At 39.9% G+C, this 19,065-nt stretch overlaps 1 protein-coding gene across 2 annotated transcripts in view; it reads right to left on the bottom strand.

Annotated features, from left to right (window-relative positions):
- FUT8 (fucosyltransferase 8) overlaps nt 1-19,065 on the bottom strand; it is a 142,587-nt gene that overhangs the window by 29,665 nt on the left and 93,857 nt on the right. For both annotated transcript variants that reach the window (XM_089521673.1, XM_089521675.1), the window contains one exon: nt 15,618-15,855. In XM_089521673.1, coding sequence (XP_089377799.1) covers nt 15,618-15,855 — 238 coding nt within the window. The remainder of the gene's footprint in view (nt 1-15,617; nt 15,856-19,065) is intronic.

Raw genomic sequence — 19,065 nt, 5'->3', positions numbered from 1 at the left:
TTGTGTATGTGCCACAATTTTGCTTCTCACTTTACTAGGGGTAACATTTGGAAAATTTAAGGATAGTCTATTGACATTGATACTGCTGTCACCATTGTCAATAAATAGTGGGCCATGTGTCAGTAATAACCAGTGGCATACATAAAATTCTATTTATTCTCAACATCTTGCAGATTATATATTCCTGAAAGATTATAAATTCCAGCAGGAGTGGTGAAGATATGATTCCTCCAAACTGTGTCTTCTCCCAAAGCTCCCAAAAATTCAGGCAAAATAAATAAATAAATAAAATTTAAAAAAGTTCAAACGCTGTTCTCACATGTCTCCAGGAGCAGCAAATTTACCCAGAAAACTCTTAGCTTTTAAAACTAAATCCCCAAGTTGGAGGTTGTAACTAGAAATAAAATCTGGCTGTGATATTGGGTCAAAAATAGCATGGTGCTACAAAGGCAAAAATATGCCCCTGCCACTAGCCATAACTGCCCACCCCTGGTTTACAGAATTATCTACAACTTCTCTTTTGTGAATAGGAGCTGTGGCAAATACATGCTCCAGAACACTGTTTTGCATTTGAAGTCTAGTCACCATCAAGTGAATTCTGATTTTGTTGTTGTACTGCATTTCTCAAAGTACACTCTATTATCCTTATTTGAAATAAGAAAACATTTGTGCATTTCTTTGACACAGTTGAAAACGCCAGCATAAAAAATATCAGGAAAATATTGGTGCTACCAGAAAGCATTTTCTTCTAACATATAATTTCTACAGCAGTAGAATATAATTGATTTTGGAATGCACTCAGTTGTTTGCTCCATTACCCATGCCTAGTAGAGTACTTTATTGCCCCCCCCCCCCCCAACAAGTAAAAATGCATTTGATCTAAGTATTCCTAAGTATTCCTCCAAAAGGTTTGTTTTTACTGTCAGTACTTTCCTTTCACAGGAATGCCTACAACTTTATGATGTAGATTAAAAATAGATCCCAAGCATATTCTCAAACATCATCAATTCAAATTACCACTGATACAAAACAGAAATATGTGAACTTAATTCTTCTGTGACTGGGCTAGAAATAAATAATGTGCAGTATGATAAAACAGAACCATTGTTGTGTGTGGCACACACATTCATACCACAAGTTTCTCAGCTAAAACAAGTTCTGCAAATTGTTTAGGTGCTTCAAAGTCCCGCAAAGCCTCCTTGAAGAGGCAACACCACAGGGTTAAAAAGAGCTCTGTAACTTAAACCAGTGACTTTCATCCAACTTAAAAACCCACTGTTGACTTCCAGTCATGTTATGTCACTGCAAAAAAAAATTGTTTGGAAAAATTTATAAACAATTAATTATGTTTTAGAAAATCTCTGTACAAAAAGTGCCAAAGGGGCTAATAATTTACATTTTATATCTATATAAATCTACAATTGATATATATCTTATAATAGTTACAATTTATATGTATGGTACTGTGAATGACTTAACTTTACAATGAGACACAAAAGATAATCTTCAAGTTAGCAGTCAGTGCTGTATTACCCTTCTTATGTATACAAGGAATATTCCACTGAGCAAAATCAAAATTAACTTAAACCTACAAAGGAGCTCCAAAACCAACTATGCTAATCTCTCATTCATTTTACTAGAATACTAAAAGAAGATAATTCAAAGTATATACACACACTCATTATAATCAACATGATGTACTTTGCGAACAGTATATGTGAAGTGTTTTTAGTAATCATGAGCACTCTACTTAGTATCTTCCACCAGACACAAGACAGCCACTCTAACAAGATAGCCAAAAAATCCAATCTGACACATAATCTCAATAAAGAAAAGAAAAAAGAAAAACATGACAGTAATTTCATTTCATTTCTAATATAAGGACTAAGAAAACAATGGAAAGTTATGTTCACAGTTTCTTCAAATCCATGTTAATGGACATCTCTTACTAGAATGAGACCATTATTTCTATGAAAAGATCAAGACAGTGATATTAAATTCTAGAATTTAAGAGACAGTGAGTTAGAAATGGATTTTGCAATCCGCCTAGGGCAAAGGTAGACCATATGATGGCCACCAAATGTTTTAGCTTACAATTCTTATAGGCCCTAGTATGGCCAATATTCAAAGATTAAGGGAGCTGCCCTTCAAAACATCTGGAGGATACCAGACAAACCTTAATCAAGCACACCAAGAAAACTGGTACATCTCTATTCATCATTACCTGTAACTTCTTTGTGTAGAACCATCTTTAAACCTTTCACTTGAATGAAGAGTTAGCAAATCTGAGTTTTCTGTTCACTTTTGAAATAGAAGTGAGTACACACATAGGAGCACTATCATCTTTTTCCAGTTTCTGGCTTATCCCTAAAATGTTTTCACCTGTTTTTTTGCAGCGGCAGAATATATGATACCTAGTTTAGAGAGGCTGTGATGAAAGAGGAAATAGACAATGGAAAGAGAAGAGGGGACAGGTTGTCAAGGTTGTTGTACCTTGTTTCCTATGGAGTATGTGTAGCATGAGATTTGACATTTAGATTACAAAATAGCAAACCACAAGTTCTATATTGTACACATCATAATGGCTAACTACATAACAATATGATGAAGACAAAGATTTAAAATGTTGTTTATTTATCTATTCAATATATAGCCTGCCTTTCTCCAGGGTTGCAGAAATCAGTACTGGAAGACAAATATTTTAATATTTCCAGTTAATCTTAATATTCACACACAGGTTCATTTTTGGCACTGTTAGATTCTCATAAGAACACAATTGTCTCATTTGTCAGACATGGTCAACACTCTTTCCACTGCAACTCATGGTACTTATAACATAACTCCCCCACCCTACTTCCATACTCAGTTTGGGCATATCATGTGAAGTTCTCAAGAACACTCCCATGATTCTTTGCCAGAGATGTACAAAGGGAAAATAGCTAATTTATGGAAGGCTGAAGGATTACTGTCAAATACATTATTAGAAGTCATGCTATTTTTCCTTAATACTAGAAATGATTTAATTAGTCTCTGAAATACACATAAATGGCTAGTGCACATAAATAGAAAAGACAGCAACAATGGTGCTTAAAAATAAAAGTCCTCTTAATTCACAGATAAACCTCTTAATTATTTTCACACTAGGTAACTACATAAATTGTTTCAGCCATCACAGGCTTGAACATATTAAAATAATTACTAATCAAAATTAATTAAAGTTTTCCAACAGGGACAGTTCAGTTCATTAGTATGAAGATAAATGCACAACTTTAATTACACTCTGCTTGATAGGAACAATTTAGTACCTGTTATTTAATGTCATTGACTGCTAGTTCTTACAAAGAAAGAGCACTGCATGCGGAACAGAAATATTAAGAAATTATACTTTACCAGAGTCCTGATATTTTCCTTTACATAATTCCTGGGATGAGTATTTTGTTTATACAGTAAATACAGATAGAAAACTAATGGAATAAACAGTACCTTATATTAGAGAGAAAAAGTGTGGTGGTTTGAGCATTGGATTAGGAATCTGGAGCCCAAGATTTGAATCCCCACACTGCCATGGAAACCTTTGGATGATTTTTGACACATCACACTCTCTCAGCCTCAGAGGACGGCAGAGGTAACCGTCTCTGAACAAATCTTGCCAAGAAATCCCTGTGACAGGCTCTGTCGGGACGTAGAGAGACAAGCTGTGTCCCCTACGACCAGGATGCCTAGAAGAAGGTCTGCCAAGAGCGAAGCTTCTGCAAGGCCTGCAGCTGCACAGCAAATTTCCTCCCACACACAGGCTGCCACTTTGAGCTTCCAGCCTGAGGAAACAGATCTCCAGACAGCAAGATTTCACTCAACACGAGGACTTTTTAATCTTTGTGCCAAACGATTTACAAAGATCACACAGAGTATCAGACTGCTGTCTTGAATACTCACAGCTATATAAACTAACAAAGTGCTTCGCCAACCACTGACCATAACAATGCAACAACGGAGATAATCACCTTCCCCCTTATATAGGTGGAAGCCATGTGACAGTCATGCCACCAATGAAACCTGGCTGGTTTCATACCCAGTACCTGTTGCATCAGAACATTGCCCATGATGCACTGCTGGCTGACTTCACTTACTGTGCATGTTGCATCAGACTTCCCATGATGCACAGCTTACCAAATGCTGACTTATCCACCTGCCACTTGAACTGTAGTAACCTCTGCTCCAGATCCTCCTAGTGGCCACATCCATGTCATTTTCAGACCAGTGTGGCACATGGTCCTGACAGGTTCACCTTAGGGTTCATAGAATCATAGAATTGTAGCGTTGGAAGAGACCACTAGGGTCATCCAGTCCAATCCCTGCCATACAGGAAATCCAAATCAAAGCATCCACGACAGATGGCCATCCAGCCTCTGCTTAAAGACCTCCAAGGAAGGAGACTCTATCACCCTCCAAGGGAGTGCGTTCCATTGTCAAACAGCCCTTACTGTCACGAAGTTCCTCCTAATGTTGAGGTGGAATCTCTTTTCCTGTAGCTTGCATCCATTGTTTCGGGTTCTGTTATCTGGAGCAGCAGAAAATAAGCTTGCTCCCTGCTCAACGTGACATCCCTTCAAATATTTAAACAGGGCTATCATATCACCTCTTAATCTTCTCTTCTCCATGCTAAACATCCCCAGCTCCCTTAGTCGTTCATCATAGGACATGGTTTCCAGACATTTCACCATTTTAGTTGCCCTCCTTTGGACACGCTCCAGTTTCTCAATGTCTTTTTTGAATTGTGGTGCCCAGAACTGGACACAATATTCCAAGTGGGGCCTGATCAAAGCAGAACCCAGTGGCACTATTACTTCTCTTGATCTAGACACTATACTTTTATTGATGCAGCCTAAAATTGCATTGGCCTTTTTAGCTGCCGCATCGCATTGTTGACTCATGTTCAACTTGTGGGCTACTTGTACTCCTAGATCCCTTTCACACGTAGTTTCATTCAGCCAGGTGTCCCCAATCCTATATTTGTGCATTTTATTTTTCCGCCCTAAGTGCAATACCTTACATTTCTCCGTGCTGAATTTCATTTTGTTAGCTTTGGCCCAGCTTTCTAGTCAATTCAGGTCATTTGGAATTTTAATCCTGTCCTCTGGGATATTAGCTATTCCTCCTAATTTGGTGTCATCTGCAAATTTGATAAGTATGTTCCCAATTCTGTCATCCAGGTCATTGATAAAGATGTTGAATAGCACTGGGCCCAAGACAGAGCCCTGTGGGACCCCACTGGTCACTTCTCTCCAGGATGAAAAGGAGCCATTGTTGAGCACCCTTTGGGTTCGGCCAGTCAACCAATTACAAATCCATGTAACAGTTACTTTGTCTAGCCCACATTTTACAAGCTTGTTTGCAAGAATGTCATGGGAAACCTTGTCAAAGGCCTTACTGAAATCAAGATATACTATATCCACAGCATTCCCTTCATCTACCAAACTGGTAATTTTATCAAAGAAAGAGATTAGATTTGTCTGGCATGACTTGTTTCTCTGAAACCCATGTTGAGTTTTTGTGATTATGGAATTGCAATCTAGATGTTCACAGACTCTTTGTTTAATTATCTGCTCTAGAATCTTTCCTGGTATTGATGTCAGACTAACTGGACGATAACTGTTGGGTTCCTCTTTTTTTCCCTTTTTGAAGATGGGGACAACATTTGCCCTCCTCCTGTCTGCTGGGATTTCTCCTGTTTTCCAGGAGTTTTCAAAGATTATTGCCAATGGCTTCAATATTACATTTGCCAGTTCTTTTAATACCCTTGGATGGAGTTCATCTGGTCCTGGAGACTTAGGCCCGTTCCGCACGGGCCTTTGCGGTACCCCCGTCACGTGCTAGGAGTTGGCCAAGGCCTAGCGTCCATACCGGCCTCACCCCTAGCATGTGACGGGAGCATAAAAATGGCCACGCCCTATACATACGGGCGTGGCGATTTTTACGTGCCGGACGCTTAGTGTCGTGAAAATGACGCGTTGAGTGCACCATTGGCACCTCATCGCATAATTTCCACAACGCAAGAAGCGCCATTTTGGAGCTTCTTTTCAGCTGCGCCAGGAAGCCTCGCGGTTTGGCTGTTGGGGCTTCTCGGCGCAGCTAATGACGGCGCAGGCAGAGCACTGCTTTTCGGCGCTCTGTAATGCGCCTTAAATTCATTTAGATTAACAAGGTATTCCTCTACTATCTCTTCACTTATTCTGTGCTGAAATTCCCCTATTCTGTCCTCTGCTCCATTATCCTCAGGTTGAGCACCCTTTTCCTTTTCTGAGAAGTCTGAGGCAAAGAAGGTATTGAGTAATTCTGCCTTTTCTCTGTCCCCTGTTATCATTTTGCCATCTTCTCGACGCAGTGGACCTACCATTTCCTTCTTCTTACTTTTGCTGCGGACATATCAAAAAAAGCCCTTTTTGTTGTTCTTAACCTCTCTAGCAAGTCTGAGTTCATTCTGTGCTTTAGCTTTTCTGACTTACCCCTACACATGCCTGCTATTTCTTTGAATTCCTTTTTCGTGATTTCCCCCTTTTTCTATTTCTTATACATGTTCCGTTTAAAACTTAGCTCAGTTGAAAGTTCCTTAGTCATCCATCCTGGTTTCTTGAGACACCTCCCATTTTTCTTTCTCGCTGGAACTGTTTGAAATTGTGCCTTCAGTATCTCCCTTGTGAGAAAGTCCCATCCGTCCTGAACTCCTTTATCTTTTAGTATTTCTGACCACGGGATCGCCCTCAATACTTCTCTAAGTTTACTGAAATTCACTCTCCTAAAGTCTAGACTGTGTGTCTGACTATGCCTGACTTCTCCTTTCCACTGTATTACAAACTCCAGGAGACATGGTCACTTCCACCTAATGATCCCACCACTTGCACCCCATTAACCAAGTCATCCTTGTTGGTTAGGATCAGATCTAAAATAGCTGATCCCCTTGTTGCCTCTTCCACCTTTTGGACCATGAAATTGTCTTCCAGGCAAGTGAGGAATTTGCTAGACCTTGAGGATTTTGCTGAGTTTGACTTCCAGCAAATATCAGGATAGTTGAAGTCGCCCATCACTACTATATCTCTCTTTTCTGAATGCTTGGTCATCTGTTCTAGAAAGGCATCATCCAATTCCTCAGTCTGACTTGGAGGTCTGTAGTAGACTCCCACCATAACATCCTTGTTGTTTCCTTCCCCTTTAATTTTTATCCAGATGCTCTCCACCCGGCTGTCAGTATTGATGTCCTGGATCTCTTCACTGGTGTAAATATCTCTGACAAATAGTGCTATTCCTCCTCCTTTCCTGTTTGGCCTATTTCTCTTAAAATTATACCCCTCTATTTCCACATTCCAATTCTGAGACTCATCCCACCAGGTTTCAGTGATGCCTATTATATCATATTTGCTTTGTTGTACTAGGAGTTCGAGTTCATCTTGCTTATTTCCCATGCTCTGTGCATTAGTGTAGAAACATCACAGACCATGGATCCCTTTTACTTGCTGCCTGTGCAAGTTTTTTTGCCTCCCACTGTTGGGTCCTTGCACTTTTTTTCTTGTTTCCTCTATGTCAGTTTGACTATTTTCGCCATCCCTTTCGCTTTCCTTAATATTGTCTCCCTTCCCCTCGGAACTCAGTTTAAAGGCCTCCTGATCAAGTTCTTGAGACTGTTGGCAAAAACATTTCTTCCAACTGGCGTGAGATGCAACCCGTCCGTTGCAAGAAGTCCCTCTTCATGGAACCGCAGCCCATGATTGAAGAATCCAAATCGTTTTCAGTTGGCTTAAGTCAGAAACAGCCAGATGTTTCTGTTTACACAAAAACAATATGTTGTGTACATATTGTTGTAAAGCTTAATTACTTTGGGAAAACAGGAATATTTGAACATAAACATCACACTTTCAAAAAGCTGGAATATTCTTTTTTTAAAATCTCTTATAATTTTCCTTGCAGGAAAGATTCAGTGTATAGTCTTTATTTTAGAAGTAGATGCTGTATCAGTCTGATCTCATGGGAAGTATGTTTAAAGAATGCAAAAGGAGAACTCTGGTAACTACAGCACGCCTGTGCCATAAGCGGGCTTGCCATACGCGGACTCAAGGTCACGTGGACAGCAAGCCCCCATAGAATGAATGGGGTGTGCACCTGCGCCACGCAGCACACGGGAACGCACCCCATTCATACAAACGAGACTTGAGGTCCTGCATTTTTTTCTTATGCGGGGCATCAATAAATGATCCCCCGTGTTTGGCAAGGGCGGTCTGTATACAGAAAGGGCATTTTGTACAAATGAAGCGTTCTACACAAACAACCTGGCCTCACAATACACAACACTGCCTCTCTTTCCAGAATTTTCAGAGTTCTAGGCATAAATACTCAATAACATAGATTACAGAACTGGGAGGAACATCCAGCACAACTTCCTGTCAATGCAGGAAGCCACCACTAAACTATCACTAAGAGTTTGGCATCCAAGTTCATTTTAAATACATTCAATAAAGGAGAGTCCCACTTTCTGAGGGAGTCCATTCTAATATCAAACAGCTCTTACTGTCTGAAATTTCTTGTTTAATCCTAATTTCCTTTCTTGTAATTAAAATCGAATGTTTTGGAGCCTCATTAGCAGAAGATAACATCCATTTCATCTTTTGCATGACAGCCCTTCAGGTATTTAAAGATCATACAGTTGGCCCTCCATATCCACAGATGCTTTATCCATTGATTCAATTATCCACTGCTGGAAAACATTAAAAAAAAAGATATAATTCCAAAAAGCAAGCATTGATTTTGCTATTTTATATAAAAGGCACCATTTTACTGTATTCATGGGATTTGAGCATCTACAGATTTTGGAATCCACAGGGGGTCCTGGAACTAAACCCTAGTGCATACCAAAGGCCCACTGTATCATGTTTCTTCTCTACTCCAGGCTAAGCTTATACTCAATCCATATGCCCATAAAGACATACCCAGCTCCCTCAACCACTTCTCATAGGCTTGGGTTCCAGCACCTCAATTCTACGCCTACTATACAACTAAAAATGCAAGGACAGAGCACCTTCAACAGGTAAGTAGTGGAAAGAGCCTTGAATGTTACAACGTTCTACAAATACAACTGTCTGGCATGTAAGAAATGAAAAAAAATAACAGTTCTGATTTCTCCCATATTAAAGCTAAATGCAACCAGTACAGCTACAGCAGGCCCTCCATATCCATGGATTTAAGCATCCATGGCTTGAAAATACAGTTGGCTCTCCATATTGACAGATTCTTTATCTACTGCTTGAAAACATTTAAAAATAAGTATACATTCCAAATAGTAAAGCTTGATTTTGCCATTTTACATAAGGGACACCATTTTACTATGGCACTATATTTAATGGGTCTTAAGCATCCACGTATTTTGGTATCCATAGGGGGTCCTGGAACCTATCCCTAATGGATAACAAGGGTCCACTATATTTCTAAGGTGGAGAGGATCATGTATATATGCCTACTATATAAATATGGCTGCTATTAAAAATAAGAAACTTCTTTTTAAAAGTTGATAACTTCTATTCAGCACAAACAAGCCTTAAAGCATGGGACACAAACCCACATTTTGTAGAGTTAAGGTTTTAAAGTTGAGGCTTTAACAGAAGAATCTGTCAGTTTCAATTTCTCCTACATTCACATTGTTCTAATCCCAAGTACTTTAAACCCCAATATAAAGACTGGGGTATATTTATGAATACTGGCAAATTTTTATTTAAAACAATGTTTAAATTCATTCTGCCCCTAATCCTGTCTCTTCTTTCCCCTTTGCTATATATGAAAACTGTGTCTTTCCTAAAATGTTGTTGTGAACAGCACTCACAGCAAGGACCAATGTATCTCACACAAAATAAACACTCACCTCCATATACAGGTACACTCAGATAGTAAATGTTAATGTTTTTTCAATTAATTTCCAATTTGGAAAAATCATCAAAAGAACCACCCTTAGTATTTCAGTCATCCCTTTCCTGATTGCAAGAGATGCCTACAAATGTTAACTACTAATGTTTTCTACTCATTCAGTGGCTATACATGTAACATCCATGGTCCTCTTTCCACATGCACAGATTACAGCTTCCAATTAAAGAATGAAGACATGATAGACTGTGACATTTTATTTGAACACATTTCTTACAAGATTAGTCTATCAGTTCACAATGTTATGGTTAACCACAGGGTGCCTGCCCTAGAGACTGTCTGTTCTCTTGGCTGATTAATTACACTACAGTTTAAACAAGTAGGAGCAGATGAAACCGATCTAACAAAAAGATAAAACACAAAACTCACCATAATGTCACTTCTACCAAATATGTAACCAACTGGTAGATGCATTATAAGAATCCCTTGAAATAAATAAATAAAATAAATCCCACTGACCTTTTAAAAGACGGTATCATTCCAGTGTATAAATGTAGCATATTTTTGTATATAATATCAATCTCATATTGAGTGGTCTGCTCAACCATTCACATTCAGGTTTTAACTGGAAATAGGGTTGCCAGGTGAAATAAGAGACAGTGTTTCTGTACTTTAATGGTATAGAAGAGAGAATTTCAGCAGGTGTTGCTAGCATGACAACCAACACTTACTGAAATTTTATTTATTTATTTATTAAAGTATTTTATATTGTTTTGGGGCTAGCTCAGACTTGTCTGCCAAGTACAATCTTTCCAGGGCAGAGATAACTTAGGGGTTGTCCGCACAGGCCAAAAAGGCCCGTGTTTACCCTAGCTTCATGCTGTCTAGTTCAGATGATGCAGACTAAAACCCCAGGGTCAAGATTGGGCCCAGACACAGATTCGGGTAGACCAGACACAGATTCGGATTTCCAGTGACAAAGATGGATCTAAGAGTACTCTTACATTCAGTAGTTCCTGCTTCTAAACAACTATTAAAAGATACAAGAATATTTCCTTTATTTCTCCTAGTAACCCTACCTGAAAATAAAGTTTCATTTTGAAATTATGGCGCGTTACAGACGCGCTGAAGGGGCATATTAGGGTTAGGAAGGGGCGTAGTAGGGTTGAGACGGCCCTCAACCCTAGTACGGACCAAGTCGTACAAAATGGTGGCGCCCGTCCACACAGGGGCTGCCATCTTGATGTAGCGGACGCATTGCGTCTGCACGTCGTACAGCGCAAATGATGCTGTGAGTGCACCATTGGCGCCTCGTGGCACCATAACTGCGCCGCAAAGAGAAGCGCCATTTTAGGGCTTCTTTTTGCAGCGTGGAGGAGCCACGCGGTTTGTATGCTGGGGCTCCTCGGCGCTGCAAATGGCGGCGGCGGCAGACCACCCATTTTGGGCAGTCTGTAACGCGCCTATGAAAGTTTATTGAAGTTTAACATTATAGAAGCTTTGTTGTTGTTGTGTGCCTTAAAGTCATTTCTGACTTATAGTGACAGTATGTGTCTTGGCCAAGGTCATCCACTGGGTCTCCATGGCCAAGTGGGGAACTGAACCCTGATCTCCAGTCATAGTCCAATGCTCAAACTACTACACCACTCAGGCACCTTCTTATATAAGCTACTGTATGACTTTTAAAAAACGCAAGGTCTACCATGTTCAGTGAAACACTGAATCTCATGTTAAGTTAAAATGTTTTATTGGATAGCACAAAGTCCTAGGGGGGGGGGGGGGGGAAATCAGGAGAAAGAAAATCAAAATCTTAAAATGCACAGGGGAAACTACAAACTCAGAAAAGAAAAGAACAAAAGAACAAAAGCTTATGTGAAATAATACCTTCACAATGAAGAAGGGGATACAGTGTATTCTAAAAACCAAACAGGAGCTTCCCTCCAAGGGCATTACATGTAAGAAAGTAAGACTGCAGGTTCAGAGATAGCCCAATAGGATAGTGGATAAAACTAAACCCAAGCATCATTTATTTCCACAGTCCAACAGGGCTCTGCAGTATTCCTTAATAATTTGTGTTGGATCTTTTCTTGTACACACAGAAACATATATGGAACAGTGTTAGAAAAACATTAAAAATCTATTCTAGTATCCTAAAGATGGTATACGTATAAAAAGAGAAATATAAAATACAACCAAAATGCAGCCAACATGTTAAGATATTTCTCCTACTCCAGTGCTACCCAAACTGGTGATGTATGTACTGCTGCTGGTTCATGAGCTATTGACTGCCAGTCTGCAGCAAATTTTCAGGATAGAAAGAAACAACTATAGCCAATGAGCACAAATATGATACCAGTACTTGGTGTGTGTGTGTGAAGGGGGGGTGGGGGGTGGGATCCTGCCAGTCTTCCAGATCAGATAGCTTAAGAAGCATAGGTCTGGGTCTGGGAATATGCCACTGGGAGAGGAGTTTTAAGCTCCTTTTCCCTATGATATACCAGTCAGGTTGGGGACACAGCAACTGTCCTCCCTCAGTTGAGTGCCTTCAAGTTCTTTCCAATTTAAGGTGACCCTAAGGTGAAACTATCACAGGGTTTTCTGGGACTAAGAGTGCGTGACTTACCCAAGGTCCAATGGGTTTTCATAACTGAGTGGAAAACTGAACCCTGATCTCCAGAGCTGTAGTCCAATGCTGGAACCACTACACCACATTGACTATTACTGTCCTCACTGCATCATTACAATTTTCCTCCTATTAACCAACAGCTTAGGAGCAAAATGGGGCCAAGCTTCACCACTAATCTTTGCAACCCACTATCTCATTTCTAGTAACCAGATCTCTACTGAGGAAGCACAACAATGAAGAATTCTAATAATTTTTGAGTTACAGGATGTCATGAGATCTATCTTTTATATATACTCAACAGACACTTTAGTTATAATCCATTTATTTTCTTTCTTTATTATATTGTTGTTAGTCAACTGTGGAATTCCTTATGGACAGAAAAGGATATAAATATCGTTAATCAAACAAAAAGAAATACACAGTGCCAATCATTAACATGACTCAGACTGCAAAGGGATCTTGTAGCACCTTTGAGATGAACTGCGTGAAAGAAGTTGCAGCATAAGCTTTTGTAGACTAAATCTACTTCCTCAGATGCATGATGTGAACTAAGGGGTAAAACGGACCACTCCAAAGGGGCAGCTTCAAGCCGCCCCTTCCGAAGCCGGATTGGGGCTGCAGCAATTGCACACCACAGCCCCAATCTGCCCTTTGCTGGACAAAAAAGAGAGGCAAAGAGACACACATACTGAGGGTGGCAAACAGCCAGCTTTTCCTCCCCAATTTGGCTAGAAGCTGGCTTTAAGGTGCTCCAGTGGCATGGGCGTATGTGTAAATGGCCAGGTGGCTTCCGAGCAGCTTGGGTATGAGGGGTATCTAAACGCCACACTCCCAAGCTGCCCAGAAGGAAACACAAAAGGGCAGTCTGTTTTGGCCTTAAGATAGTGAATTCAGTAAAGTTGCCTTTGGTGTGATGTCCTCCAACTCCAAGATACCTTTAAAACTATCACTACATAGATAGAACATGCACCAACTACCTTCACATGTGATGATCCCTTTCATTTGAAGGATTCTACAGTCTAATTCTGGAAGCCGAACCAAATCTGAAACCAAACCTGAAAATCGGTTGAGAGAGCATTGATTCAGAGACTCTGAGCTGCACCCATCACTAAAATGTCTCAGATGCTGTGAGCCCAAACCCCCCCAAAACAGCAACTGATTTAAAGTAAATTGGCAGAAAGACTGGGTCTTCCACAATGGCGATGGATAATACTCCCCCAAAAAAGTTTTCTGAAAAAGTTCTCTACTTCTCCTAACCAAGGACAAACAAAAAACTAAACACATCTAGCTAAAACACTGAGCAATTCAAAATTCTGGACGATTCATATTTCTGATGATGTACTCAATGCAACTAATTTTCATTCAAGCATTTGGTTATTCAGATTATAGCCCCAAATTACTTCTCAGGTGAGAATTTCTAGAAATTTAAAAATACAGCCATAGACAGACAGACAGACAGACAGACAGACAAACAGGTCTCTTCTTTGAATGTTTTATCAGTAAGATTCATTTCTATAACAATAAAAATGTTCTACAATATAAGGAAAGCGGAAAAATCTTTACAAAGATTGGGTAATTAGAATTTGTGTACCTGGTAAAATCTGACAAATGTTATCTGTAGGTTGGATTCAAAAGTACCCAATGAGAACAGAAGAGCTCTATTCATATTTATGAAGGGTATCCGCTGTGAGCTTTCACTGGAGAAAGGGTGATTTTTAAAAATTTACTTACACAAATAGTTCTCTACCAGTTTCTCAGTGCAATGAACTGTGTTTGGAAATACAGTGTGCCCATGGCATATTGAAGGCACACCTTACAATTCCAACATACGCTGGAAACCGCACCGGAGGAAGTGGCACCGCACTCCAGAAAGAGTAATGGGGTACATACCCGTGGTATGTGCACGCCCGCATGCTGGCACGCCACCGCAAGCATGAGCCCCATTGACTTTAATGGGGCCAAGCATACATCCAATTTCCCTTATGTGGGTGAGGGGGTCCGGAACGGATCCCCCGCATAAGAGAAGGGACCACTGTATTACTTTTTGGATTTTAGCCAACATAACCTAATGTATCAGTTCAGTCTGATGGAGAATGGAGATTGAGGACTATTCCAAATATTGTGGATAATAAGATTAGATGTTCAGTATAGTTCTAAAAATTGAGCCAAAGTATTCAGAAATAACATGCCTTTGATATGAACAAATATGCTACTAGTTGCCTTGAGTCCCTTATTTATTGTTCTTATTTACAGTTCATATTTACAGTTGTGGCTTCAGAGGATTTTGTTAATACTCTTGCATACTTGGTGAGAGGTAGAAGTTTAAGAACCACTATTACAGCCGGATTTCTTCCCTATTCTCTGTTTAATTTTGACATGTGTGTATAGTCATATACTCATGTATAACTCTAGAAATTTTAGTAAAAAAATTGACTCCAAAAACCTGGGTCAACTTATCCAAGGGTCAATGTAAATAATGTACTTCAACATAGAAAAGGGAACCATCCCAAGAGTATAATGTGTCCTGGAAGCAATGTCCCCCCTCTACTCCTTATCCATCCAGCCTTTAGGGTGAGCACAAACAGTTATGCCTGCCAGAATTTTGTAGGTTCTTTGGCATCATTTTCCTTTGCTTCATCATTTAGATACTAAGTTTTACCCTCAACTTATCCATGGGTCATATCAAAATCCATAATTTTGTCCCTTAAACCTGCCCTCAACTTATACCTGGGGTCAACTTATAGTCGAGTATATATAATATAATTGACATCAGCACAAAGAATTCACTGCTACTTCCTTGAGCATCTAGTGCCAGTCCTTTTAATTAAAAGTGGGAAAACTCAGGGGGGAAATGAACATTTCATGACAATATTCATATTATTTTTGTCTATTTTTTAATATTTGTTTCATAGTAAAGTATCTGCTGTATTTCATCCACGATGGAGAAATATACTGTACAACCCAAGTGGTATTCAGAACTGCAACACCAATTAATGGATTTCTTTTTAAACATGTCTGCTGTGCAAAAAATAAAAAAATAAGAAAGGAAAAAAAGAGGGGGTGAATAGCTATAAAATCCACTGAGACTTACCTGACCAGTGCCCAGTAGTGCTTCCTGATCTGTCAGTACAGGTCTCACTGACTGGCCTAAAAACTGTCTCCCATCCTCCAGTAGCATAGCGCCAGTTCTGAGACTCCAAAATTAGTGTCCTTTGAGTGCCATAAGCAATCATGAAGCAGTAGACTACATGATGAAGTTGGCAACCATAACCACAGCCTTTGTTGATGTTACAAACTAGTTTCTTAGCTTTGCTACAATCCTTGGGGTTCTATGAAGAATAAAGACAGAAAGAAATGTGTTTTTTCCCTCAGAACAAATTAAAATGATCATGAATTAACAGCAATTTTGATAATTTATATTCAAATGAAGAAGTCTATGAAAAGGTATTGCCCATTTTTCTCTAGTTTGACACTGAAATGCTTACACAATTTTAAATAACTCTTTTACTCTAAACTTGTCCAAATGAAAAAATTTGACCTCAAAGCATATACATCACCAATACACCTGAAAGGGTAAGCTCTTTCTATCAGCTGGTTATGTTCAACATTTTCTTGCTTCAGGGAACATAATGAATCTTCTTCCCAACCTCCCAATTTTGCTTGTTTACACCACCACATGAATAAGTACTTCCTACATTAATTTTCTGTGCTCCTACTACAAATAAAGACAAGTCAAGGAGAGCAGCACTTTAGAACAGTTAAATACATTTGAAATTATTCAAAGAAATGATAACAAATGTACTCTAAGGAGCTCCTGTTAATAGAATATGCTGCTTTGGTTTGTGGTACAACTTGATCAGAGTTGGAATGGGGCTTTTTGGATGACATTCAGAATCTCCTACCCAGCATTACCAAGGATTGTACTGACTGACGATTCTGCAAACTTCAGTCCAAAGTAACTTTTTCAAGTTCATGTAATAAAATACAATCCTGGTGTTGAATAAGAAGCTCTGTGTTCAAGTACCTCCACTCAGTAGGGCTGAGCTAAAGTTGTTTTGTGAGAATGTTGGATTTGAATTTATGACATTTAGGAAAGGGATGCTAACAGAGGACAGAGAAAAGGCAGAATTACTCAACACCTTCTTTGCTTCAGTCTTCTCAGAAAAGGCAAAGGGTGTTCAACTTGAGGAAAATGGACCAGAGGACAGAATAGGGGAATTTCAGCACAGAATAAGTAAGAAGATAGTACAGGAATACCTGGTTAATCTTAATGAATATAAGTCTCCAGGACCAGATGAACTACAATTTTAGGCTGCATCAATAGAAGTATAGGCCCCATACAGACAAGCTAAAATAAAGCTGCTTCGGGTCACTTAATGTGACATCCCTTCAAGTGTTTAAACAGCACTATCAGGGCTTAACCTTCTCTTCTTCAGGCTAAACATCCCCAGCTCCCTAAGCCGTTCCTCATAGGGCATGGTTTCCAGACCCTTCACCATTTTAGTTCCCCTCCATTGGAGATGCTCCAGTTGCGCTCCATTCTTTAGGAATGGATCGTGGCTTTCGTGCTTTATTTTGGCCTGTCTGTATGGGACCATAGTGTCTAGATCTAGGGAAGCAATAGTGCCACTCTATTCTGCTTTGGTCATGCCCCACCTGGAATACTATGTCAAATTCTGGGCACCTCAATTCAAAAAGGATGTTGAGAAACTGGAGCGTCTCCAATGAAGGGGAACTAAAATGGTGAAGGGTCTGGAAACCATGCCCTATGAGGAACGGCTTAGGGAGCTGGGGATGTTTAGCCTGAAGAAGAGAAGGTTAAGCCCTGATAGTGCTGTTTAAACACTTGAAGGGATGTCACATTAAGGAGAGCACAAACTTGTTTTCTGCTGCTCCAGAGATTAGGACCTGGAGCAATGGATGCAAGCTACAGGAAAAGAAATTCCACCTCAACATTAGCAGGAACTTCCTGACAGTAAGGGCTGTTCAACAGTGGAACAAACTCCCTTGGAGTGCAGTGGAGTCTCCTTCCCTAAAGGTCTTTAAACAGAGGCCGGATGGCCATCTGTCGGGGATGCTTTGATTGAGATTCCCTCATGGCAGCGGTTTGGACTGGATGGCCCTTGCGGTCTCTTCCAACTCTATGATTCTATGATTTGTCTCCACTAAATAGTAATGATTTGGAGAGGGCAAAATGTTTACTTAAACATTCACTTAAATGTTATCAGCAACATTACTTCAAATATCTTTTTCAGGTATCTATCTATCTATCTATCTATCTATCTATTTTTCGCCACTTGTAGTGGCAGAATTCCTCTGTTTCCACCATTTTACCCAGAATGTTCATACATTATATTATTCTGAGGCATTCTGGTAGACAGAAGGAGTGAATAGTGACGGACATTTAAAGTATGGCTGAGACATGCCACTACTCCTGATACAATTTATACTTCCTTGAACTTTTCTAAAGACTCTCTCTTCATTGTCAAAATATCCCAAATTCACCACTCCTGAATGGACCACATTTACATCCCATCATAAAGCCCAGTGCTTGACTCTGGGTTAATCACCATCTTACATACTGTGGCTGTGAGCAAAGTCATTCAGCGATACCAAGCTCCATCTCTCTCTCTTTTTTAAAAATCAAAATCAGGATGTGATCACAATCAGCCATGGACTGGAAGGAAGCTAATAAAAAGAAATTCAATTCAAATACAACAGAGATGCTACAGGTTTGTGAGGTGCTTCATCAGGCCTAGGAAATGGTGTCCATCAAGCTTTTTATAGGAATGTAGTTCTCCTGAAAGGAACAATTTAACAGTTTGGGTGTTCTCTCAGAAGCAGACTCATCTCTGAGTGTTCAAAAGCCACTTTAGATTGACGCCAACTTTCAATTTAAGTCAAAATTTCAGTAGGTAAACTGTGATCAGTCCTAATCAGAAATAAACTAGCAATAACTATCTGTGTCCAAAAGGCCCAGGTTCCCCCTGGCCTCACATTGTCTAGTTCAGATGACACAGACCAAAATCCCAGGGGCAGGATCAGGCTTGGCTTGATCCTGCCAGACCCGATGAGAAGCCAAGCCAGAGGAGTCAGCCCAACCCCAAGAAAAACAGCTGATGCCCTGGGGTATTTTATTCCTGATTTGCCACAGAGCATCCTGGAAACTCTGCAGCAAATACCAACTGTTTGTTCACATGGGCCCCTTGAGCTCCTTACCTTGCCATGTATTGTGCTGAGTGCCATGTTTGATGTGGAAATGGGGGACCTGGCCACGTGGGTGCAGCCAGGGGTGCTGTTTCCACATCAGACATGGTAGGGGGAGGCTTCTCTGTTAGAGTGATGCTGCAGCAACATAAGGAGTACCATACAGATAATGAGTATAGCACTCCTTTTTAATAGTGATTAATTTTTCTGCTTTTATTTATTTTTAGTTGATTTTAGAAGTTTCACAAAAGCCTTCTCAAGTGAACAATGGAGTGAAAATACACTAAACCAGAAGAAGAACCCTACTTCACAGTAGTTAGAAAGTCTATAGC

The sequence above is a fragment of the Sceloporus occidentalis genome, unplaced genomic scaffold (genome assembly GCF_023333645.1).
Source record: "Sceloporus occidentalis isolate IW3139 unplaced genomic scaffold, rSceOcc1.0.p SCAF_4, whole genome shotgun sequence".
Classification (NCBI taxonomy): Eukaryota; Metazoa; Chordata; class Lepidosauria; order Squamata; family Phrynosomatidae; genus Sceloporus; species Sceloporus occidentalis.
The sequence above is the reverse complement of the archived record's forward strand: the minus strand, read 5'-3'. Positions and strand labels throughout refer to the sequence as shown.